The sequence below is a fragment of the Styela clava genome, chromosome 6 (assembly GCF_964204865.1).
Source record: "Styela clava chromosome 6, kaStyClav1.hap1.2, whole genome shotgun sequence".
Classification (NCBI taxonomy): Eukaryota; Metazoa; Chordata; class Ascidiacea; order Stolidobranchia; family Styelidae; genus Styela; species Styela clava.
Window position 1 is genome coordinate 10,869,730 of NC_135255.1, and position 25,973 is coordinate 10,895,702.

Genomic DNA, 25,973 nt, shown 5'->3' on the forward strand with positions numbered 1-25,973 from the left:
TAGGATACAGTATATATAAACTGACCTACTTATCACTTATCGATCTAAAGATCGGTAATTATGTTGATAGGTATTTGTCTGTTTGTTTGTTACTTATCGATCTTAAGATCGGTAAGTATATTGATAGGTATTTGTATGTCTGTCTGTGTGTGTGTGTGTGTGTTAGATGCACGCGATATCTCACGAAAGCGGGATTGAATCTGCTCCAGATTTTGCATGTGCATTCATCTTATCTCGGACCAGAATCCTATTGATTTTGGGCGAATTATGTCGTATAATTAGCGAGTTATCAATCAATTATTGATATAGTGATCTAGATTTTTGTAAAGCGAGAGAATTTTGAAACCCGCCGAGTGTGTGTGTGCGATGCGCAGTGCGCAAGTTACAAGAGCGGATGAACCGAAACTGCAGTTTCTGTTTTGGGGGATCCCCTAACTATCGATCGATAAGTCTTCGGTTTCCAACCGATATTCTCGTTTGTTTGTTAGTTTGTTTGTCTGTTAGATACACGCAATATCTCACGAAAGCGAGGTTGAATCTGCTCCAAATTTGGCATGTGCATTCATCATAGTTCGGAACAGAAGCCTATTGATTTTCGATGAATTATTTCGTATAATTAGCGAGTTATTAATTAATTAGTGATTGGACACACGGTGTCACTAAGGAGTAAGAGCGCTGTTTAAGAGCGCCTAACCTCCGATCGATAAGTCTTTGGTCTCCGACCGATATTCTCGTTCGATTCATATACAACGAATTAAATTGCTTAAGATTCGAAAAGTGTAAAAAAAAAACATTAATGTATTTTTACCCACGTGAGCGCATTTTTATACATAAACTGCCGGATTAGGATTTTATGCTCAATGTTAAAAAATCTGAGTGTCGACAAGGGCCACCCCCACTAGATGGCTTGGCGGGCCGGGTTGTGACCCGCTGGTCGCCTGTTGCACACCAATGGTCTAGGTCAGGGTGATCCAAACCCAGGCCCGCGGGGCTCATTCAGCCCGCTGCTTCATTATCTGTGGCCCGCGTCGCATTCGGAAATTAATCAAAGAATCGTATTTGGTGTTGTTCCAGTATAAAATTACCCAGCAAAATCTTTTGACATATTGTTACATCACTAATGTCACGGAATTGACTAGTGTTATGGCTAGCTGAGGCAACTAGCGAAGTTGAATGATGTGCTTGGAAGTCCAAATTGTTATCTGGCTTTCTATCTTTATGTTCGGGAATAGATGCTAATAATTTTGGCATCATATAAACCTAAAAATCGAATGCGGATTCTATACTCTTAGGTTGGCTATGCCTGATAACTAAATATTAATGTTATGGCCTATAACAATAGGCCGGGTTATTTATGAAACCAGCCTAAACGGTATCACAAAATATGCTGCCTATATGTTAGAAAATCTAGTAATTACCATTCTGTACCCCACATTTGGTAATCAATCAATCTGTAGGTATTCGTAAGTTATTGATTAAAGAAAGCTGGTGAATTCAAACAGATTTTCAACTGGATGTGGAGGGGAACATACCACAATGCTTGCTTGATGTGTCGTTTGTTTGTTTTGCATTGCACTGGTTACCTATTCTTGGCACTATTGTGGCCCGCGAACATTGCAAAATAATTTTGTGGCCCCCGGAGCCGACAACCTTGAACCACACTGGTCTAGTCTATGTATCATGCTGAGAATAAGATGTTATACTTTTGTTGAATCTTGCGCCCAATATTAGTTTTAAGAAGTACTGTGTTGTTTTATCTTATCATCCTTCAATTTTTAATCGATAAACAGTCACTACTGCCTTGTAAGAGCGGTTAAGTTGGGATTAAGGTGATGCCCAAATACGTTTGACTTTGCTCTTTCGATTATTTCAGTATTTATCAAGTAGATGGGGACTTTCTAAATCCGCTGATTACGGAATTAATATTGAAGTTTATTATTGAGTGCTTAGCCGGAATGATAATATTTGATGAAATGCGATTGAAAATTACTAGTTCCTGAAGATCTAGATAAAACCAGTCGCATATCATAAAGTCTGCGCGAATGAGAGCCGGAACGTTACAATGTCCCTTGCAGTTTATACTTTAACCTTCGCCAATTCACAATTGCTTTTGAATTTATTCTACATGTTTGATAACTTGTTACCGAAAAGTCAATCGTGACAAGTGAACAAAACAATACTATTGCAAAAACCTTGCAGTGCATCATAGTATTCGTATGCATATCGCTACTTTTAAAAATATAATTTCGTTTGTTGCGTCTGGTCTTCATTTAATAAAAATGTGCTGACAGTCGGAATGACAAATCACGCAGTAATTACACCATCGTGGGGTTGTTCAGAAAATCGACAGCAGTCGTGACCGGACAATTGTAGGTATATACTAGGTATGTTTTAATTTTTTAAAACACAACCTGAAAACTGTAACACGTGACGTACGCTATTGCACCAATTCAACGACCAATAAACGCTTCAAGTTTGGATGAACTTCCATAACTTTATTGATAGTCGTGTCCACATTAATTATAAACTATAAGGGTCGAGAGGCGTGGAATTAACATATATGCTATGGGCAAGAATAATAGAAAAAATATACTTCTCAAGAAATATAAAAATTACCAATAAACATTAAATGTATTGAATGAGCGCTTGAGTGAAAAAAATTTTCGTAGTTTTAATTCATCTTTGGCGTTTATTTCAACTCTAACACGCTCCCGGTTGATACCAGAGAATCGACAAGAATCGTGTGCGGTTAACCTTTTGTAGAAGGTAAATATTGAAGTATTATGGGAGGCGGATAGGTGACCTACAAGGACAACTCGCCAGTGATGAATCGCCTACCTACACAGACTATTTTATGTATTTCAATTGACATTGATAAATAAATATTATAAATATGTATAAATATTTATAAATAAATAATAAGCACATTGATAAATAAAGTAATTCAAACATCTGTGCAACATTGAGTTGGTTGTGTTAATTTAGTTTAAACGATATTTGAGTTTTTTTGGTGTTATTCTAGAATAGTTTAGTACTTAGATATGGACAAGACGATACATCAAAATCATCTATATTCTATAAGTTTCAATAGATAATGCCATATTTCAATTTCCGCCTTGTTGCCACATTTCGACACCACTTAATTTTTGTCAAGTGTCATATTTGCAGCGTTAATATAATTTATCCATAAAATGTAGATTTATTTGTAGCTTGTATTCTCACTATGAAGAAAGGTTCAGTATTTTAATTCTGTTTAATATTTTTTTCTATACATACAAAATTGATGAACCAGCGATGATTTATTCGAGTAAGTAACAATAACAATAAGAAAACTACTGAATATATTTTAAATACAAAGCAGCAAATACATTTGAGTCATTAAATAAAGTAATTTTAATCCATTTAAGAACATTACGATAAATAACAATGGGTCTTTGTGTTTTCGTTTTTTTTTTCACTTTATTTTACCAACTCGCTACAGCCATTTTTTGTCGTCATGGCGTGATTTTTATAAATTTATTCAACTTCTTTACTTTACAGGCCAAAAGTTTGCCACAGTGTCACGTGTTTTCAACCTCAATACCGGATTCAATAAATTTGAGCAGGCGGTGCTCAACTGAAAGGCTGCTGGACATTTGAAAAAAGAAAAATTTGCAGGTACTCACATATATATATATATGTAAGAATAGCCATTACTACTATAGCGTGAAATGAACACATACTTGTGGTGATGCCTTTATATTTGTTCAAAACTGTATTGCAACTTTGATGAGGTCAGCAGTGTCAGTTTCAGAGCACTATTTTTTTGGATTTTGTTTATTTCGTGTGTTGTTGCTGCTTTCAAATAATCTGAATTTCTAACAAATTGCTCCTATGTTTCAATTGTGTGTGCAGTCATCCGGGGTCTGGAAGTAAACCCAGTCATTAAGGGGTCTTCATCTTCTGACGTAAATAAGCTTCTACCAGTGTAGTATGCATTTCCACCCACTTCTGCTATTACAGCGTCAAAGAGACCGCATGTGGCTTTTCTGATAACTCTGCCAACAAATCTGCAAACCAAATTAGAATAGTTTTCTTATTTAGCAAGTCAATTTTATGGAATATTGCCTTTATTTATTATGAAAACGGTTCAAGCTAAGGATTATTAACAAACTATTGAATACCTAACTTTCAAATCATGAGACATAGAGTACTTACTTTGAATCATTGACAATACTCTGAAATGTTTTTTCACAATTAACACCTAGCAGACCCTTCGCATGTAGCAGAGCAATGTGAGCTGCTGTTCCTGAGCCACATGGGCTTCTATCCAACTCATGATCGGCGAACACTGCCATTTGCCGAACTAAATTTTTTGTATCAAGTCCCGTTCTATCGACTATTATTGTGCCAGCTAAGAATCCAAGGTCTTCATTTTCTGGATGTTTTATCTTTATCTATAATGTATGTGAATTTAAAAGAACACGATGTAATAAATATGTGAAAGGAAATTAAAATAGTATAGTTATGTGAGTAAACTTTTCTCAATTGATAATACTATTTTAATTTATAAATATTTTAAGGAGATTTCTCTTGGGATTGTTATAAATGTTGGGCTATTCTCCAGGGATCAGTAGACTAATGTTTTAGATTATAGGTTCGATAAACTATGAATTTAGCAAGTTGTTCAGGATTCAGAACAATTGTTACTTACCAGTTTTTTAATGGCATTTGTTACAGCTTGTCCAACTTCTACTGCTGTCAATGCATCGGCAGCTTTGCTCGTCAAACCGAGTGCATCGGTGGATACGAATGCGTAGAATGCTCCTCCATAAGATATGTCTACAGTAATAACACCAATCTTTGGTACACGGACGCTGACATCTAAAAATGGTATCATCATAAATAATTGCTGTTCAGGTGCTAAAAAATAAAACTGTCTCCCATTAGCATGCTTTTTTGCAACGTAATGTGTTGCATGACATTGTTGCGTTCATTTGATGTTTCCGTATTTAAAAATATCAATTTGTCATTACTAGTTTAATATCTCTTCTTTATGTTTCAGCTTCCTGCTTGTCGACATGTACAGACAAGTGTCGCTAGAGTCTTTATTTCAGTTAGATTTGAGTTACCTCTCACGCGATCAACATTATATAGCTTACTGTATCTTTTCAATACTTCGATTGAAAATTTTTTTCCACGTGATTTTTTCTCTAAATTGATATATTTCTTACCCATTTGCAAAACAAATGATGGAACACTGTGAAACCGCACTCTACCAGATCGTTCTTTATTGGACGAAACATAGGTTGGAATAAGCCCGCACGGACATTGAATATTGACCAAAGTTTCCGGTTCTTCTGCCTCCACTATACCATTATCAACACAGTATCTAAATAAAAATTTCCATGGCTGCTATTATCAAAACAAACATTTGAACTTTCATTGGGATTAAAAATTTGCGGAGAGACCTGTTTTTCAAATCAATTAAAAAAAATCCATAATAGTTTCATTACCAAATTAAAATGGTGAACACAAATTGATTATAAAAACCCTAATATTATTTCCGCAATTTAAGCACATCATGGTAAACCAAAATGAATTGTCTGGCAGCGACACTCAATAACACAAATAATTAATGAACAGTCACATAAAAAAATGATACACGGCTGCCTGCAGTATATTTTCCCCACCTTCCCAGGGCGATGATGGCATGCCCGCACATTGTAGTATACCCTTCATTGTTCATAAATACAAATGCTGCGTCTGCACTCGGTAAGTCAGGCTCAACTCTTAATGTCCCAAACATATCATGATGTCCACGAGGCTCGTGCATCAGAAATCTTTAAAAAAATACTCAATTTATTCTTATATTCAGTCAATTCTCACGGCCGTTTTATACATGTCGGTAAACATCCGCACTAAAAGTGATAAACATTAACGAGTTTTGGTACTTATTACATGAAATGGTTTTTGCTGTTGATCGATATTTTTTTCCACGTCAAAAGATTGACATTAAAACGAGCGATTGACATTAAACATTTATCATGCGCTTAATAAGTTTGCGAAAAAAATATCATAATTGACCATATTTTTGTGATACACCTGGAATATTTAAGAGAACAACCAGTCGACAACCTTACGATAACATGACCCGCTAGGCCCAGGCCTGCCCAACCGTTTTTGTCTCGCGGGCCACTTTTAAGTTACGAAATTCGTTGAGGGCCGCAAATGTTTGTACCAATCATTAATACCAGCTAAGCCCTGATTTCGGCGTAGGTAATTTACATAATACATAAAAGGCAATTTTATTAACATCAAATCAATCAATTTAATAATTGCTTTCTGGTTACTGAGTAGGGCTGGCAAATTATTCGAATATCAAGTCGAATATTAGAATCTGGTAACACGGGTCGTGGACATGACACTTGTGGTTCTTTGACGACCCCCCGAGAGCACACAAATCACGTCGAAACTGAGTGTTATATTTGCATTATATAGTGTTTTTATTCATTCATTTTCAGTAGCTATGGCCTATGATACTGTCTCAATGTTTAAATGAACATAATGTGGGCAAATGTCGCGGGAATATCAAGTTTAAGTTGGCCGTTTCTTAAAATTTGACACCAATACATATATTTAATAAAAAATATTATGAAGATTTCTGGACGAATACCTTATATATACTGATTCGTGACCAATATGCAGCAATGTCAATTTCATCAGAATTATTGACGGATACGCAGTGACGACATTTCCGAAATCTAATTTAACCCAAACATTTGATAAAAAAAAACATAAAAGGACGAGTCCCGGGAACAGTATCAAATAATATTGTTGACTTTTTATTTTACGTTGGCGATAAAGACGATCAAAGCAGACACGTGAGAAAACAATCAGAATGAAATTAATTTGCAAATTTAGGCTCCAAATTCATTCCTATAATTGCGCTCAGAGTTCGTCCTATACAATATCTTTCGAGTTCGTCAAACAGAACGCTCAGTTCTGCGAGAAATATAAAAAAACAGACGTCGATGTCCACCAGGGTGCAAGACTTGACACATACGTAATAATAAGAACCGGCAATTGAATGCAGATAGATGACAGCAATAATCACGAAACATGCTTAACCTATATATTGATATAGAACATAGTAAAAACATCAAAAGTCTGCTTACAACTTTATGGGGTGGGCCTTAAAAACAGTCAGGCGGGCAGCATGCAGCCCGCGGGTTGGGCAGCTTTGCGCCAGGGTATGCTAACTGTACATGTTTAAAGACTACAAAAATCTATGAATACCAATTTCACGAATACATACTTTCTGATGTCATCACAGTTTTCACGTATGAAAGCGACTTTATCCAAGATAGTATTTCCAATGATATCTGGAAGTCCAGTTTCTACTATTCTTAGCGGCTCCCCGCATGTGTGCATTTCACAGGTCGTAACACGCATGGCTTGAATATAACAAAACTATTTTGCCACTTCTCTACCGCTCCAACGCATTAAGCCAAATCGATTTGAAATCAGGATTTTGTTTCTTCGTGAAATTGATAAACGCCCATATAAATGCCACACGCAGGAAATGGTTCAGGTCCATATACTTCACGGAAGTCTGTGTGTATTAGAGCGTGATTTGCATTATAAAATCTGACTTTTTGTAGCATTAATTTTAATACCTATGATCTCTTTATAAGTTATCGGTGAATTATACCAATTCGTGTGAAGTATCTACAGCGTAATGAAGTCATATGTCAAAAGCACTCCATCTAGCACAGCGGTTCTCAGCCTGTGAACGCGTACCACTAGTGGTACGCAGGAACTTTTAAGTGGTACGCGAGCAGATTTGAATTATTGCAACAATTAACCTTTCCATTGGCTAAACGCTTTATCTTCCTTACTGTATGTATTCGCTAAACAGCGTTTAGGGGTGTTTCTCCAAGTACAGTTTCCTTGTTTATTTCCGTAACTATAACCAATCAGCAATAAGTCAATAATGACGCAACATGTAACAACTGCAATTTCTGCACTCAGCCGCTCAGACACTTCTGTCGCTCAAACAGATATTCAAGCATGGTTGCAAACATTGCCTCGTTTTTGTAGTTTTGAGTGATATTTGTCAGAATTCAGTTGTGTTTCAAGAAAATAATTGTGAATTTTTTAACTTAATTGTCATTATGTCTTCCGCGGAGCTTCACTTTAATTGCAGTGATCGAAATTGTTTATCGCAAATGCTGCGATGGACAAGGCTAAACTTATCTATAAGTACCTGCATAGGACACGTGGTTGATTAATTTTATTAAAAATTTCAAACACGTAAACCAGTTTATATGCGCCAACACACCAAAACACTCTCAGAATAAGCATAAAGTTTGCAATAGTAAAGTATAAGAGTAGTTTTTCCGAGGTGGTCGGGGAAACGTCCATAGCGCTGGTTAGCGCCTTAAATGAAGCGATATGGGCATGTTTTTGTTCGTTTTGCGTGTTACGCCACGAAGGATGTAGTGCCACATTATAAAATACACGCATAGCATGTTTTTTGTGTCTTTTTCCCCACGCCAAAAAAGGAGCTTTGTCGGTGGTACGCGGCCATAGTAAAAAACAGTAAAGTGGTACGCGGTCAGTGAAAGGTTGAGAACCCCTGATCTAGCAAAATTGCGACCAAGTAGAAATATTAATGATGTATTTACGGCTGAATTGTTTACGAGCAGTTCGGACATTTTTCAAATGATATCTGAAGATCACGATGATTTATTTTAATAACAGACAGATTGATATATAATCAACCTATCTATCACGCATTGGTTTGAAAGTTATTTCAAATTAATCACAATATAATATACGCCAATATAATTATTTTGTTATATTTTTATTTTGTAAATCTGCTTCAATCCATATCTATACTAGGTCATTTAATATTAAACAATATTCATTCTTCACACCTAGACTAATATTTATTGTGCCACATCAATAGGCAAAAAAGTATTTCCTCTCAGTTCACACATATAAGTGGTTAAATCTATGCTATTGATTGAGTTTGAACATTGTCTCTTGCAAAGCACGTCGCTGTCTGATACACATCGTATACTTCCAAACGCCATCCTCAGCCTCATTACATATATATCATAAATCAATGTTATCCAGGCCGTGTCAGCCATTGCTATGGATTAATATACCTTTGGCGTGAGGCCATGGAAATATTAGCACCACTTATGTAACATTAGTGCGTTATCGGTGAGCCACTCTATTTCGAATGCTATGGATTAATATCCATTTAGCTTGAGGCCATGGAAGTATTAGCATCACTTATGTAACATTAGTGCGTTATCGGTGAGTCACTCTATTTCGAATCAAATGCTCACTCTAACTAGAGCGCTAAACAGATATCCGGTCGGCTTCATACATCGACAGTCTACAGTAATACAGGCGACCAGGCAATATGTAACTGGGGGCAGGGGAGTGCGAGCTTATGCAATCCATCATGTATCCAACTCACATATAATAATCTAATATATTCAAAATCAATTGTTTCTCACATCACGAAAACCACTAAACTTCTGCCCTTACGTTATTTCTCAGTATTTCGACTCAATTTTGAAATAATACTCAGGCTGTCCAGTATAGCCTGTCTCAGCCCATATATGTTGCGCGATCGACCAGAAGATATTTTTACTATATATCATTACACTCTAATCTAGAACAGTGGTTCCCAACCTTTTTTATATCGCGGCACACCTATCACAAAACACGAACATTTTCTACCCATAAAGAGTGCGATAGTCGAACGGGTCCAAATGGCTCTTTAGTAATACGTGGTCTTCATACGCACCGCCGATCATGCGCTTCGGTTTTGCTCACCTTTCCCCGTTTCACGTTACGCTCTTATTATAACATGTATTCTCACTTTTGCACAACCTAATTCATTTTTGTTATAATTTAATATGTTTCTGCCATTGCCAAAATCATTCAATAGTGTTATTGTCGTCACTTGCAAGAGAAATGAAAGTGGCAAACAAACTGTATTTCATTACAACAATTAATTATTATCGCTAAAAACACTGAATATGTTTAAAGTTGTTATAAACAATTTTCATCGCTGGACGTATCTTTTCAAGTTATGATTTTTATGCAAGGCCCGAGCATAAGTTGATAGTAAAGATCATGGCATTTACTATGTCGAAACGCTTATTCGACTTTTCAGACCGCAAAAAACTATCCGAAATAGATAAGCGTTTTTGTGTTCGAGATAAGAAATTATAATCAATTCCACCACACTTTCGTGAAGTAGTGCAATTTACTGAAATATGAAGGTTTTATGTTTCATTGCATCAGTGTTTGGACTACCACGCGATTCGCCAGATTACTGACGTGATTACAGATCGCAAGCGTGGGCAAAATAGTATATTTTCATCGAATCGAATAATTTTAGCGACTTGTCGAATATCGGGTTGAATTCGGGATTTTATTCCGATTTTTAACCGCTTCGATCTTTCTTTTCACCGTTTGTGAATTGAGCTTTTCAAATTGAAGCTAACAATATTATCATTTCTGACGCTGGAATGCGGATATTTATGAAGACGACTGTTGACCTTCCTGATTTTACTTTTTTATTGTGGCTGTTTCATTTTCGTATTAAATAGTGAATAAAAACCCTGCAAAGTCATGGCGTGAATCCTGAATTCTATTTTAAGTTCAAAATATGATTAAATAAGTCGGCAATAATGGCTATTCTACTATTCAAATATTACATTCTTGGTACAATTTGAGAAAAATTTCGCACAATAATTCCACTTAGTCTGATTGACTCAAACTGTAAGCGTGGATGACTTTTTTCCAAAATAAGTATTAAATAAAATGGTATGACCTACCATTTATGAAAATATCTAGGGTCATATACTTCACGGAAGTCTGTGTAGTCACTCTAGTCTGGAAGAAACGTGCACAAAGTGCAAATAACAAATCTACCATTTTTGACAGTTGCCTATTTGTTCTACTGCCATTTGTAACGGACTTCTCTACCAGAACGTATCATATATTTTCCGTAGATCACTTTTTATACTATGTTCTATGTAGGTAGTCGGACAATCCTCATTTAGTAGAAAATATACCCAGTTCACAAAATACTAAAACACAATTGAGTACAAATAGTTTTTGATAATAACATTTCGAGAAATATATAGACACATGAAATATATAACAATAAAAAGCTGCGTAAACACGTGAATTAGATTCTAAAATTCTCAAACAAAAAAATATTTAATCATGAATAAAACTTCCGAATCATGTCTGTGTGCAGCGGAAGTGATAACAACGAGGTTCCTACATGTTGAACAATGTGGAACGACGCTGCCCCTATACCCTTCGTTTAGGATTAGGCAATAAAACATGAAATAAATAATTATGAGCTCTTTCCAGACGGCGGAGAGGTGGCTTCAAACTGATTACCCGTGTACCACTATTCATCTATAGATCATGTTACATTTCAATTCAAATCAACGAGTGCATAATTGAAGTTCACCAATAAAATAACTAATGTACACTTTTTACAAAAATATGAAAATAAATAAATATTGACGCTAATAATATGTAAGGAAATATTCCCAACAAGTCCTTGTTTTTATTTAGAATTAATGATCTCGTTAAGAATTCATTTAACTAATGTAATACTATATAAATATTATTGGACACGTTTAGTGGACATAACGATCGTTTCAATATTTTGTTGTAGTCCTTGTTGGTATTTTTTGTCCTCATTATAAAATTGCTTTTCTCTTCGAATACTGAACCAATTGCTTTGAACTTTTCAGTGAGTAAAGATTATATTTTTGCTAGAAAGCTATTACATTTATTTATCGTTTTTTTGTGTGCTATTACGCCATCAAAATTTGCCACAATGTGGCGCAACGTGTCCATATATTTGAGCATAGCTCTCTTGTTTTTAATGTCTTCAATATCATCAAATTGAGATTATATATATATATATATATATATATATATATATATATATATATATATATATTTCCTAAAATGGTACGACAACAGAAAGTCCACACACCCGTTATTACTTACCCGTAAATACGTGTTATTGGCTTACTCATTGATTAAATATGAATTCATGTTCATAGATTGCACTCACAAAATTGCATGTTACAGTTATCTATGATCCTCAATGAATCTCTGAATCCTCAACTTGTTTCTTTAAACACGTTGTGCCCCAAACACGACCGAATTTTTTTTAGAAAATTTGATGTCTCAAATGCAAAGTATTGTTGACTAAGCATAATTTCGTTGTTGTATCATTCTCTATTTTTTATGGTGGCTTCCGCGATTTAAATGTGTTGCAATGTAGTTAAATAGGCTACGTATATATCTACTATTATTGATATGCTATAGTACAGGGGTGGCCAACACGTCGATCGCCACATCTCGAGGAGTCGATCGCGTCTGATGTTGAGTGTATTTTATTGACACACAACTCAAAATTGTCTCGAACCAGTTGTGTGTTTCACAACAGGAAAAATACAGTACTTTAAATGCGCAAAATACAATATACACATACAGTATTTGAGAGTGGGCAAGCCCGGAAAAGCATATTATTAAGGTGACAAATGCAAGTTTTTCAGCTGCCAAACTTTTAAAAATGAAGTGCCGAATCTTGCGTTGGTAGAGTGACAAACGATCCTACAATAACTTCCGCAGTGTGCGAGAGTTATTGTCTCACTCCAAGAGTGGTGTGATAAATTTTATTCGCAATGGTAGCAGTGGCATTAAAATGCCCAATTCGTTCTAATTCTAAGCAAGCGAAAAAATTGTAAATTAGATAGGCTAGTGAAGTTTGAGCATTCATGTAACATTCATTCAATATTTATTTTTCGCTGTTTGGATAATACTTGGCAAGGTTGAAGAATTTTCAAACCTTACGAATAAAAATTAGGCAGGCCCTTTATCTGAATTGTATGATTTAAATAAATATTGAAACATTCATTCCGGGTTTAATTAAATATTTATACTATATAGCGATCGATGACAGCCGACTTATCGATCTTGCGGTTTCGATTCCTTCGCTCTGACTCAATAGCGACACCGCGTGTCCCACCACTAATCAATAAAAATAATCAATTAGTATGAAATCATTCACAGTGCCGTACACTTTCCAACTTCGACTGACCACCCGCAACTATTGCAAATTCGTGATCGCCACAAGGTGCGCATTTCCAATTTCGATGATGTCATCAAATAAAAATCCAAAATAAAAAACGAATCCGCCCACTGAAATTTTTGGAATAAATAAAAGTAATACTCTCTAGCGATGAATACAATCTTTAACCACTGAATATGGATTTTCACACAACAATAACAACTGTGTCATCGGTGCCTCAGTATCGAGTTTCAGTCGAATAATTCAAACGAACAGTAAAGGAAATTAAAAATTAGTGCGCCGCTGTGTGTGTGCTGTGTATATAAACCAATAAATTCATTTCACCTTTCCCAGCAGTTGGATTTTATGTTACGTGAAATCTGCCTCTATTGTCACGTAACAATAGAGGCATGCACTACTTTCTGCAATTTTTTGAACTGCAGTTTTATTAAGTGCACATAATCATCCGACTAAGTGCCTATTTTGGTTAACATATTTCTCAAAAATAACCTCGGAATGAAATCGCTAGGAGTTTTGCGGACAAACTTGCGAGCATTGTGATGTAACTTAAGATGTCAATATAACAACAAAATAAATATCGTTGTGCCACAGTGACGTTGGCGGCAGAGGACTTGTTGGCAAAAACATACTTTATGTTTGGGTGGAAAGTGTAAGAACTTCGGAGATCGGGAAGCTGAAAAACCACGAGAACAACAATGGCTCTCGTTATTTATTTTTCAAACCTAAAATATTTTTCATGAATACGTCGTTTGCCATAACAACTCATGCATATAAAAATGCTATCGTGTAACAAAAACGCTCTCAAACGTGAAACACTTTCGGTGAAGTTTATGTGAGTTCTTCCAAGTTTGGCTGATTTGGCTCGGATTACAATTAGCGAGTACTAACCATGGCTACTACACCAGGAATTAGATGCCATGTTATCTTGACTTGGCAGGTTAGAGCCCCGTGCAGATAATCATAAGCGAGAGTATTGCTAGTATTTTCAAGATAAGTAAACCGGTGTGTATTTGAGAAGCAGAGAATATGACCAGAAGTGCATTTTGACAATTGCCCTTGATAACGGAATACCTGGTTATCATGGGAACGAGGTATCGTTATCGACCAAACACTATTATTAGTCGCACAGCCTGTATGAGGCCTGTATATATATATAGTTTTTATGGATATAAATTTGCGTTGAAACTAACGAGTTGTCGGCTAAGATATAGACATGTATTATCTGCACCTGTAAATAATGTGGAAAGCCAGCCGCCTATACCCAAAACTTATCCAAGATGACCCGATTATTACATTATGCTGTTTATTATATAAACCTTAGTCTAGGTTTGGAGTTTGGACTTAATTTTCTACCAACATTCTCTCTGCAGCTGCCGTAATTTGCCAGCCACTGTAACAAATCCATCAGTATGAGTGGGAAACGCAATGTTGATTCCGAACAACGTTGTTTAACAAGAAATGGAGAGACGTATTTTTTAAAGATAATATTCAACTGCCTGCTTATTTTGTAATGAAGGGTATTCGGTGTTCGGAGAATATAACATTACGAGACCTTTTTTTTTAACAAAACATATATAAGACTTTCGGCAATAATTATCGACACAAGAGCTTAAAACCAGGGCAGCAGATACAGGTATAAAGCTCACTTCACTTCATAGCCCACTAACTAAGTCTATTATCTGTAACTGGACCCCTATGGAAAGTGATTTAACGCACCTGCCGGGGTGAGATAAACTACGCCGAGTAGAAAACATTTCCCTTTTCTTATTTCGATCCACCAACCTGTCAAGATATAAGCCATAAAAATTGATTCCCATAATCTAATTTCAATCCTTGTACACACAATATTATTTCATACATATTACGGTCTTTTAAACCGCTATTTATTATATCGATTCGTCGAATTTATTACCGTTAAATAACAATGTCGAAAACACATTTCCTGAGCACCGCGATAATAATCATTGTGACAGATATAGAACAGTATGTTGCCTGGTATTCAATAGAATTGCAGTCTTATGAATTGTAGTGAAAATATTGAGGTTTGTTATTTACTATTATCACACGACACAGATATCCCACGGCAATATATGGAAGTGTAGAACGTACCTAAAAGTTTGTTTCAAGAATAGAATTTAATTAGGCAATATATTTCATGCATTATAAGTGCCTTGTTTGAAATATATATCTAAATAGTAAACTTACCCCACTAGTTACTGGGGAGTGTTTGTGGAATATATTTTTGGAAATATATAATTATTTCGATCGTTTTTCTATTTATTTTTTATTGTAGCACTTACATAGGGCGACGTTAAATCTAAATTACAAGAATCAATGATTCCAGCCGAGTTTGAGCTGAAATGTAATGCAAGTTTTCCGTCTTCCACAGAATATCTGTCTGAGATACTCCATGCCAAAGTTATGAGAATAAATTTATCTTTATGATGACGTCTTTATGATAATCGTTCACTGAAATTTTAATGAGCGCGGTGTTTCCGATGACGTCATTCTCACTATACCATGAGATTCTGCCGACGCGCCGTGCTCTGCAGGATATGCGCTCCAACTGCTTGTGATAACAGAATACCGGTACCGGGACCACAACTGGCGCAACGTGGTTGAAACCAGTTGTGTACAGAATTTTCTACTTTGAAAAGCTTCATATATATATATATATATATACTTTTCGTAGGGTTTAAACTTGTCAAGTTTTCAAAAGAATTACAAACTTCGAAACCGAATTTCGAGGCCCTAGGTTTCAGCCTGCCTAGCCTATTGATAAATCCAGCCCTGGTGATGGTCCCTACAGCAAATTTCTGGCCCTAATCACCCAGCAGATTGAAATAAATGGTTTTCAGCATTTATTAGCAAAGATAGATATTTTAATTAAACATATAGTTCAACTTGAAGTCTGTATAATGATATTACAAATATATGCTCCATTATTACTACATTGTGAGAAGGCGCTCCACACTCTATCAAGTCTATAAAGTTTATGGAAACTTCATTCTTCATTTCTCATAATCTTTTATTTCTTTTCATTAATGCCATTAGCATTTGAAGCTTGAATAATTCCAAGGTATCTTTTCCCTTGTTGTTTATTTTTCTCACTTAAATCATCACATGTTTGAATACCCGAGCTGACTTCTACTGACTTGTTATTAGTTATTAATTTACAATTTTTTTTTTATTTATGAATTGATTGATGTACTTGCTAAGTGCCCACTAAGTGAAAATTTACAAAAAATGCTAGATGTGCAGGTATAGATGCGTAAAACCAGTAAACAAACGTGATAGAAATGGTATGGGTTATAGATTGCCAATGTTAAACGATTCCAGTACCGGTACCGTACCCAAAGCGACATTAGCGCCGCATTTGCAGCGCATATCCCACAAAGCACGGCGCGTTGGCAGAATGTCATGGTATTGTGAGAATGACGTCATCGGAAACACAGCGCTCATAAAATTTTGATGAACAATTATCAAAAATCTTGACCATGTTTATCATGATAAAAATATTAAGGAATATGTAAAAAAAAATCTATCCTCAAAACTGCCCACGGCATCACTTTTTTTTGCGCGTAGGATGGGTTTTTAATGAATAAGGTCTATTCGGTGCAGTCGATGCGTGAAAACACGGTAATATTCCCAAGCGTATAGTTTGGCTGGGATATCATGTTGATCAACTATAATATGCATGTACATAGAAAGTATGTCCATTAAGTACAGTAGTAGGGACAGGGGTGATCCAGACGTATGTGCACCAAGGTGGCGCACAACATTAACGTAGTGTTTGTGCTCCGATTAGCGTTCAGGTTGTGCGACTAATAATCGTGTTTGGTCGATAACGATACCTCGTTTCCAGGTATTCTGATATCAAGGGCAATTGTCAAAACGCACTTTTTATCATATTCCTTACTTCTTAAATAGACATCGGTTTACTTATCTTGAAAATATCCTTTCATAAAGTAATGTTTCTTACACTTGGATAGCAATACGAATGATGCCTCGTTTCCATGGCAACGAGGTATTTTCTTGGATGGCACCATATCCAAAATTAATCAGAAGACGTGTGCCAAGTTTCATGAATGCATCCAAAAGTGCACAATTCTATCATATTTGAGGGTCTTATCCGCTGGACTATAGACACTCAATCGTGGCGAAGGTTGTAGACATCGCAGGGTTGTTCACATACACTGGATGATCACCATGTATGGCTTGTCAGGACGATTTGTAGTCTTAGCCATTGTGGCGATTGTTGTGACACATGCAATTAGTGCCATCAGATATAGCCAGTGGTCGGATTCAACCGGTTCTATAGAACCTTCGCACGGAATTTAATGAGATCAGCGAACCGGTTAGCATTACTGGTTACTGTCAATGTTTTGTGTGTAACAGAACCCGCTGAAAAATAGGACTTTTGTGAAGGAACCGACTGACAAAAAATTTGAATCCCACCACTGGATATAGCACGTACTCGTCGCGATATGAGGTATTCGATTCCGTCGAGTGACCTACATTTTCTGATCATAAAATCGAATTCCGATTTTTACTATCAATATAAAGTTGTATTAAATATATTGTACTGTTATGTATGCAGTGGTGGGATTCAGCCGGTTTGCACCGGTTCTAATGAACCGTCTCACGGATTTTTATGAGATCAGCGAACCGGTTAGCATTACTGGTTACTGTCAATGTTCTGTTTGTAACAGAACCGGCTGAAAAACATGACTTTTGTGAAGGTACCGGCTGTCAAAAAATTTGAATCTCACCACTGTATGCATGGTATCGCGATATCGTATTAAAGTCACGTCACATTCGCTGCATATGAATTACATGAATCATAACAGGAGTAATCGAAAATCTATGTGATTCTTGAAAGCACCAGAACAGAGCGTGCGGGGGATAAATTAGAGCCTAGTCAGTATTTAGGTATAAGAGAAATACTTTTATTGCCATGTATATAAATATCTCAATGTTTCTCACTCTCGCCAGGTTTAAAACTACGTCATGCAAAAATCGGTCATGCAATGCGCTATGGGAGCTTGTTGTCAAATGCCGCTCTTCATTTACATTTTACACCACATGTGACGATAAAATACTGTATAGTATTGTCGTGCATCATAATAACATAACTGTGGTGAATTGTTCATATTTCAGTGACTGTATTTCAATGGTGAGATTCAAAATATTTGTCAGCTGGTTCCATCACAGAAGTCATATTTTTTGGCCTGTTCTGTTATATGTTTTTTTAGTAATGCTAACCGGTTCGCTGGCCTCATAAAATTCCGCGAGACGGTTATATAGAACCGGTGCGAACCGGCTGATTCCCACCACTGCTGTATTTACCCGTATTTAGACTTTTATAAAATGAGTGTTTTGGCGAGACGACACAAACACAAATAGTCGATTAGCCTTACGGACTAAGTCTAAAAGTGTACGATCTGAATCTGGTGTGCTGTTTCTACAGCTCTAGAAAATTATTATGGCAGAGAAAGTTGAAAACCGTAGCGGGACTGTTCGCAAAGTTTGGAAGTGTTTCTTCCTGTATTCCTTCGGTGTTTTCCTACAATATGCCGCTTACGGATCTTTGCTGAATCTTCAATCAAGCATCAATATCATCGATGGTCTGGGTGAGCATGGTTTTTACTCTATATTATTATTGCGGGTCATCAAATTTGGATGTATATATACAGCATTTGACTAAAGTAGGAAATAAAATTAGTTTAGGCGGTCGAACAAGCAGTAACACCCGACGATGGAAACGGTTTCATGTCTGAAGTCATGAAGTCTGGTTTCATATGGTCATCATAGATGTTCATGACCACTGATTTTTCGATTATTTCATGCTCTCCGCTAGGTTATTCGTGGATTTTATTAAAAATTTGCCACGAACGTGAAGGGGAAAAAATATTCAGTTGGTGCGGTCGATGATATCCCTCCGATAGCAAGCTCGTTGGTTTGCAACTTTACACTTGTTGTAGTAATTATCAATATCATTTGCAGTATGACTCAGAAACTGCTGTGCAAATTACGTCGTTCGCCCGAATGACACCAACTACAGCGAAACGCATTTTCACCACGGGTCGCTTTACTGAAAATGTTATATGACTTTACTCCACGTATGCCCTGGTACCTTGATCGGCTAGAGTCTAGCCGCTAGACCACGGTTTAGCAGTAAAGTTAGAACAAATAATAAGCGCAATATTTGTGAATACGCAACGAGCCAATTGTTCTGAGTGTACTCAGTGAAGCACTAACATTGATGCCGATTTCATTTTCAGGAACTTATTGTGCATCCATAATCAATATAACGGCTGTTCTGTTCACGTTATTTTGCGTTCCTTCTTTACTTCGAAGATTTGGTGCAAAGAAATGTTTTTGTTGGTGCGAGTGTACTTACATATTATACACGGTAGCAAATATGTATCCCAGTAAGTACCAGATTTAAAATCTTCTCTCGTTGTATATATGCGTTAAAAGTGTTTTGATTTCGAAAAATTCAATTAGGCTACAGTTAAATAAAAGTAAAAAAAACTATGTTAGAAAAATTCATATAATCGAAATTATTGAATTTTTTCGTTACGATCAACCACAAACCCGAATTTTCAACTTTGCCTTTAGGCCTTCCTTTGTCAGAGTCACGCTTAGGTTTTGAATGTCTCAATTTTTGAACAAATAATGCGGTTGGAAATGATGATCTTTGAGATAAGATATCGTGTAAAATCAATAAATATTTAAATTATTCTATTTCTTTGGTTTCTGCGGGACTAACTGAAAAGTTTATAATGAATATAACATTTTCATTTTATGTATGCCAAAATGTGTAAATGATTAAATATCAACGTATCAAATATTGTAATTTTCAGCCTATTACACAATGGTGCCGGCATCTTTTCTGGTTGGTATCGGAGATTCAACATTATGGAGTTGTATGCCTCTGCTAAACTCATATTTTGCTACAAAATATTCTGCATTTTCTGGAAATGGCCAACAGTCAAAAAACGAGTCTAGATTTTCTGGGTATTTTTATTCCATCGTTCTGGGGGCGAAGGTGAATTCAATTGATTCAGGCTTGCTATTTTTAACTCTGTTCAAGGCTGGTGGCCACTGCTTTATTCTAATAGGACTGTATTCAATTATATATATATATACACATATTCAAGCCCATGAGGAACCAATGAGAAAAAAATGAATGGACAGAACATCATCTGTTGACAAATTGTTTAAAATACGATCGCATTAATAGAACTAACACATATAAATATACTTTATATTCATCCTATAAACACAGATTCAAATTTTTAGTAATTTCAGTTAAAAGCACCCGTTACGCAAGCAGCCCGCGGCAATAGCAGAAACGGATTACGCGATGTTAGTGTATCCAGACACCGATCTTGTTGTCTAAATTGATATTTTTTTGCAACATCAGTTAAAATGGAATTGAGAAATTTACTTTCATAACGGCGGATTATTCGTACCGCTTTGAATGCATATTTTACTCTTTGAATTCAAGTGCATCACAATAATCTCACCTTCCTAGATTCCGGGGAATATCATAACATACATTGTTTTGTATGCTTTCAACACAAAATCAGAAAATCCAGTAACTTTATATGCCAACAACATCACATTTAATGTCTCAAACGAAGATATAATCAGCCTAAACGACTTTGAACACTGTGGAGCAAATGATTGTCAAGATGCTGTGATCGTAAGAAATACACTGGAGCAGTACGTACCAGCGAATAGATTGTCCATTTACATTTTAATGGGAATTTTGACTATGTTATGCGTGATGGCAGTTGTCATACACTTTGTTTTTATTCCTGAAACCGGCGATTACGGCGTGTCACGCCGAACTTCAAAGATGCAAAAATCTGATGGGATCGACGACCAGAAATTTGCAACCGAAGCAATCATAGTCTCGGTACATATTTTGAAGTGTCTAATAGCGTACTTGCAAAATTTCTGCTATCAAAATTGACTTACGTAGAATTTTATCCAACATCTGAATGCCTACATATGGGCTAAGATGAGTCTTCGATTTATGCAAAAATATCAGTGAAAACACCTAAAAAAGCCTCCCGAAACGAAAATAAGATGGATGTTGGAGAACTTACACGATCTTATGTTTAAGACCATGCGGTCTTGCATAGAGATAAATAAATTAGTTTTCATTCTGTACCGACAAACTGAATTTTTTTTTTATATTTACAGGACCAAAGTTATGTATCTTTCGCGTTTACCACTGTGAAAGATATCGGAAGACAAGTTGTGGATTTCAAGCAAATATTGGTAACACTCATCTTCATCTACCACGGGATGACATACGGATATATTACATCGGAAATAACAAGATCATATACTACGTGTGCTTTTGGAGTGGCCATGGTAAACTTTGTCGTCATTGTGTAATGTGTATGTATTATTCAGTTAATAAAATATACACGGAAATCATGATAAATCAGGTAATGAAACGAAATTGCATGTAAGTCAGCTCACTAACATTCGTAGAAGTGCATTTATGCCACCTCTCAAATGCCTACTTGACGTAGTGGCTAACGAAAACCCGTTTCTCTTACACAAAATCAGGTACCAGCCAATGGTAAAATTTCACAACATTAAATTAACGTTTCGTGTCTTTATGTTTGAATTTGTTTAGCTGATCTTTTTTATTTTTTACTCATTGGCTATGCTTTTTAGTCTAAATTACTCTTATAATTGGGCCGGCCACTTTTCTAGTTTACTGAATGTCAATACGTACGTATGTCATTTGGTTATTATTCGCCTTTTAGTTTCATGCTTTGTGTTTAGCTGTGAATACGTCGAACAAAGCCTAGTTATTATTATTAAATAAAAAAAATAGAAGTATTTTTCTGATATATTAGATCACCACGATTTAATCTAAACAGTAAGTTATCAAGTGATAATATATCTTGTATACACCGACCACTGGAAATGTATTGTATAATTCATCTTTATCACCTGTACTCAGGAATTCTTAGTACCGTGCACATCAGCAAATGCCATCAGTTAAAAAAGCTGACCAGTTGTATTGATTTACGAGGTGTTCACTCATTTTGGGTTGGTTTTCAAAACAGTAATACATAACTTTCAAGCGGCAAATACAGCGTTAGTCGTCGGCTGCGGTTCACGTAAATCAGAACAGGTTCGCGCGAACCCCATGGATCCCACCACTGATATTTGCTCAATTTTTATTTGATTTGGAGTTTATGGCACAGAAATATTTGAATCGAGCATATTGGATGACATAGGATTGCCTTTTGTAGTATAAAATTCCTAAATTAATAAGATTTAAAATATATTTCTAAAATGATACCAAGTGTTCAAGGTATGCGAGAATTCTCCTTAAGCATATCACCTCAACATTCGCGATGCTATACTTTTTATTTATATTCAATAACCTGCACCAATGAACTTGGAATATTCGAGTCTATCAACTTTTTCAAATGTAGAAGCAACCAGAACATCTTGTTGCAATTCATATAAAATTCATAGATACTTATTTGTGACCAGTTATGTAAGTAATAACAGTTGCAATACCGCATTATACTCGCAGCAGGCATTGTTTATTTTTATGTGTTTATTAACCTTATTTTTTTGTTAGAACATATATTTGATACACAGCCTAATGGTCTGGAATTAAAAATTTTCCATGGAAGATTCATGTTTATAAAATATAAGATTCTAGTACAAATTTACTTTACATAAACTTGAAACATATTTTACCTCTTTTAGGTGCCAGTTCACTCTGTTTTCTATGGTATCGGAGGGGGTGTAGTTTGCTATCTAATGGGAAAACTAGGGAAACAAATTTCTCGTGATTGGTTTTTCGTCATTGCTACGTTGACTGATATGAGCATATACATCTACGGGTTACTATGGTCTTCAGCTACATTTTCGTCACACTGGTGTTTGGTTCCAATGTACTTTCTATTTGGAGGAACACAGGGAATATGGATGTCTAACGGTCATGGTAAGTTTGTATAATAAACACTCTCAATACTTAGTGTATTTTTAATTTTCAACATGATCTATTATTCTGTTCAGTGGTACAAGTAAATTACTTCCGCGATCGGCTGGATGTCGCCTGTCCTGTTTGGAATATTTACTATATGCTTGGCATTGCCATTCAATTTGCCTGGAGCACAAGACTATGCGTACGAACAAAAATCTTTATTCAGATGGGGGTGCTGATTATGAGCATGATTGGATACGGTAAGATTGTTGCTTCGCAGTCTAATAACGTTTTTTGTTTTTTCAAGTTTATATAGTTTGCATTGCGTACAAAAAAAAACACATTTAGGCAAACATTGAGAACCAAATTGGCATCTAAATTTTACCTTATAGCATGGCGTGCTCTGCTTGGCACAATCTATATATTGCCTGTTGTAGGATACAGATACATAGTTCAACGTCCAAGAAACGAGCAATGATTCGAAAAATTGCACTCACCCTAACTGAAACATTTATGGATGAATATCAAAAATATAATAGTCAATTACACAAAGATCAAAATACTATTTACTTGTAAGATGTTTCTGCGGCGTGATTCGGTCGTAAAAATATTTTGGCGAAATTGTTTTCTTTCCAGTTATGGCGGAAACTTTGCATCGAAGACAATTGCGAAGAAATAAGGAAAGTGAGGTGGCTGTTGAATAGGGAAGGATGTCATTCGATATTTTGAGCACGTTTATGAACAGACTATCTGTGCAAAAGACTGTACATAAGATCCTCGAAAAAATAAGATATTTCAGTATATATTTGTTTATACCAGGGGCGTGCAACTGTTTACCGTGATGGAGCAAAACGTAAAATTAAGATTAGGGCCCGACCACCGAACAGCTCATTAATTTTTATAAATAAATCTTACTATAGAACCAGCATATGATGTAAATTTATTCATTAGGTAAGTGATTTCCGCTTGATTTAGAGATCATGCGAATGTCAGATTTTACTGTGGCCAATGACGTAATATTGCCCTATCGAATTCTTGCCGGACGCTTTTACCACCAGTCTTACGGTGCACAAAGTCTCTTGCGGGATGCGGTAATCAGTAGGTTCCGTGGCCCACAATCCGTATGTTGCACATCTATGGTTTATACTGTTAATCTTTATGCACATTTTTATAGCGTGATCAACTACCATTAGAACATTTTCACACGGTAGCTGAGATAACAATGCTTCAATAATAAAATAGCGAAACTGACTAGCCATAATTGCATTTGATATTGTATAATTCAAAGTGATTCATATTGCTGCAAATGTAAACATGACTGCGTCGTTAATTTGTATTTCCTGAATTAGTTTATGCTATTTTGTATCATTTTAACATTATCTATTCGTCATATTGAGACGAACATACATTTTATTGAGTCATAATGTTCGGCAGAAAAGTATTTTCTTTAAGATCATGGTGAACTTTTTTAATCTTTTAATTTATGTCAAGTACTGATAATTCAGAGCTGAAATGCTATTTGCAAGTCACATACTATTACTTTCTGAAACTCAACATATACGAACGAACGCCATTGCCACGCCATCATTTTGGTGTGAATTATGTTTTAAGATCGGTTTACTTGTAATATCTTCTTAAGTGAGGAAGACCGCTGATAAAATCCAAAGGTAGTGGTTTTCACCAGCGGTTTGCTCTCTTTTCTCATCTGATATGTACAGAAGAACTTTTAACCAAATTTAGATGTGGTACTCCCGTAGTTTGTGGATATTGTATAAAAGGAATATAATCAGACTCTAACAAATTTCTAATGTGATCCATTGCTATTTGAAAATACTTATAACAGATCTAACACTACACTTTACCATAATCATGCGTTACATAATGATAAACAAGGGGGAATTTATGCTCAGAATATTATTAGGCTTATTCATACATTAGCCGAATAGGTTTTGATGTATCGTTATACTGATCATTGTTTTATTTTGTATCTTAGCATACCTATGGCAGTTCTTTGAGTCCAACATTAGATGTGTTTATACAATATAATAAAGTTTCTTTCAACACGGGTCTACGGGATTGTTGGTGTACAGGGCGCAGTGTTGGTCAGTTGGTGCATAGATTGAAGACATTATCTGGGGACCCAGGGACAGGACGCGTCTCCAGTTACCCTGTAACTTGGAGTCGCAGTGGGAGACATCAGATATCGTACCCTACGCGGACTTATCCCACAACGTGTATGGTTTTTGTTTTCTGCGTGGGTGTTGATATATCCTGATGAGGGTTGTAGACAGCATGCTATAGTTCCTGCAAGATACCAAGTATTGTAACTGGGCGAGCAGTCGAGCTATATTGGATTCTCCCCTTCAAATTTTTAGTTTTGTGTTGGTGATTTTGATTTGATGTGGTTTTCTACCTCCTAATGCATGCATGCACTTTATGTTTAGGTAAGCTATTGCCGTGGAGTTGACCAAAGTGTAGATAGTGTGATATGATCGAAGTTGAGTGTTTTTGCATGGTGTGACAATTGTGTCACTAACAGAAATTGCTTTTGGATTCTCCAAACACCGATATGGGGTGATAAGAATTTAATGATCGATACCTGCTAAAATCAATTGAATAATTTCATTTATCTCCTAATAATTAATAGGTACCATATATCCATATATGTAATCTTCTAAACGCCTACTCGCAGATGTTTTTTCGTTATTCAGACTACGTCACAATCATCGAATGACGTGAAATATGTAAAAAAGGTTTAAAGACTGAATCTTCCTTGTTAATCTCAAAGGATTCTATGGAAAAACATCTTCAATTCCTTTATTTATCCTTGCTCCCGCCCTTCATAACCAATAA

At 35.9% G+C, this 25,973-nt stretch overlaps 2 protein-coding genes across 3 annotated transcripts; one reads left to right on the plus strand and one right to left on the minus strand.

The window, feature by feature from the left end:
* Positions 1 to 2,885: 2,885 nt before the first annotated feature.
* Positions 2,886 to 9,215, minus strand: LOC120331895 (trans-L-3-hydroxyproline dehydratase-like). Of its 2 annotated transcripts, XM_039399063.2 has the most exons (6): positions 7,298 to 8,808; positions 5,673 to 5,822; positions 5,214 to 5,371; positions 4,694 to 4,863; positions 4,198 to 4,436; positions 2,886 to 4,049 (listed from the first exon to the last, which is right to left on the minus strand). In XM_039399063.2, the coding sequence occupies exons 1-6, from the start codon at positions 7,432 to 7,434 to the stop codon at positions 3,872 to 3,874; spliced, it is 1,032 nt and encodes a 343-aa protein (XP_039254997.2). In that variant the 5' UTR covers positions 7,435 to 8,808; the 3' UTR covers positions 2,886 to 3,871. The 2 variants fall into 2 exon arrangements, with proteins under 2 accessions (XP_039254997.2, XP_039254998.2); XM_039399064.2 differs by lacking the exon at positions 5,673 to 5,822 and having other exon boundaries at positions 7,298 to 9,215.
* Positions 9,216 to 18,425: 9,210 nt separating this feature from the next.
* LOC120331945 (protein unc-93 homolog A-like) lies at positions 18,426 to 25,187 on the plus strand. The gene is made up of 8 exons (XM_039399130.2): positions 18,426 to 18,771; positions 19,423 to 19,572; positions 20,008 to 20,192; positions 20,682 to 21,068; positions 21,359 to 21,532; positions 22,901 to 23,138; positions 23,213 to 23,380; positions 23,757 to 25,187. Exons 1-8 carry the CDS (start codon positions 18,624 to 18,626, stop codon positions 23,822 to 23,824), a joined length of 1,518 nt encoding a protein of 505 aa, XP_039255064.2. The 5' UTR covers positions 18,426 to 18,623; the 3' UTR covers positions 23,825 to 25,187.
* Positions 25,188 to 25,973: the final 786 nt, after the last annotated feature.

Coding starts and splice junctions, on each gene's coding strand:
- LOC120331895 (XM_039399063.2), bottom strand. CDS start 7,434: ATGCGTGTTACGACCTGTGAAATGCACACATGCGGGGAGCCGCTAAGA. Junction 5,372..5,672: donor GCCATCATCGCCCTGGGAAG/GTGGGGAAAATA, acceptor ATTTTTATTTAG/ATACTGTGTTGATAATGGTA. Junction 4,437..4,693: donor CAAATGCCATTAAAAAACTG/GTAAGTAACAAT, acceptor CATACATTATAG/ATAAAGATAAAACATCCAGA.
- LOC120331945 (XM_039399130.2), top strand. CDS start 18,624: ATGGCAGAGAAAGTTGAAAACCGTAGCGGGACTGTTCGCAAAGTTTGG. Junction 19,573..20,007: donor GGTAGCAAATATGTATCCCA/GTAAGTACCAGA, acceptor TGTAATTTTCAG/CCTATTACACAATGGTGCCG. Junction 23,381..23,756: donor TATGAGCATGATTGGATACG/GTAAGATTGTTG, acceptor TTTTCTTTCCAG/TTATGGCGGAAACTTTGCAT.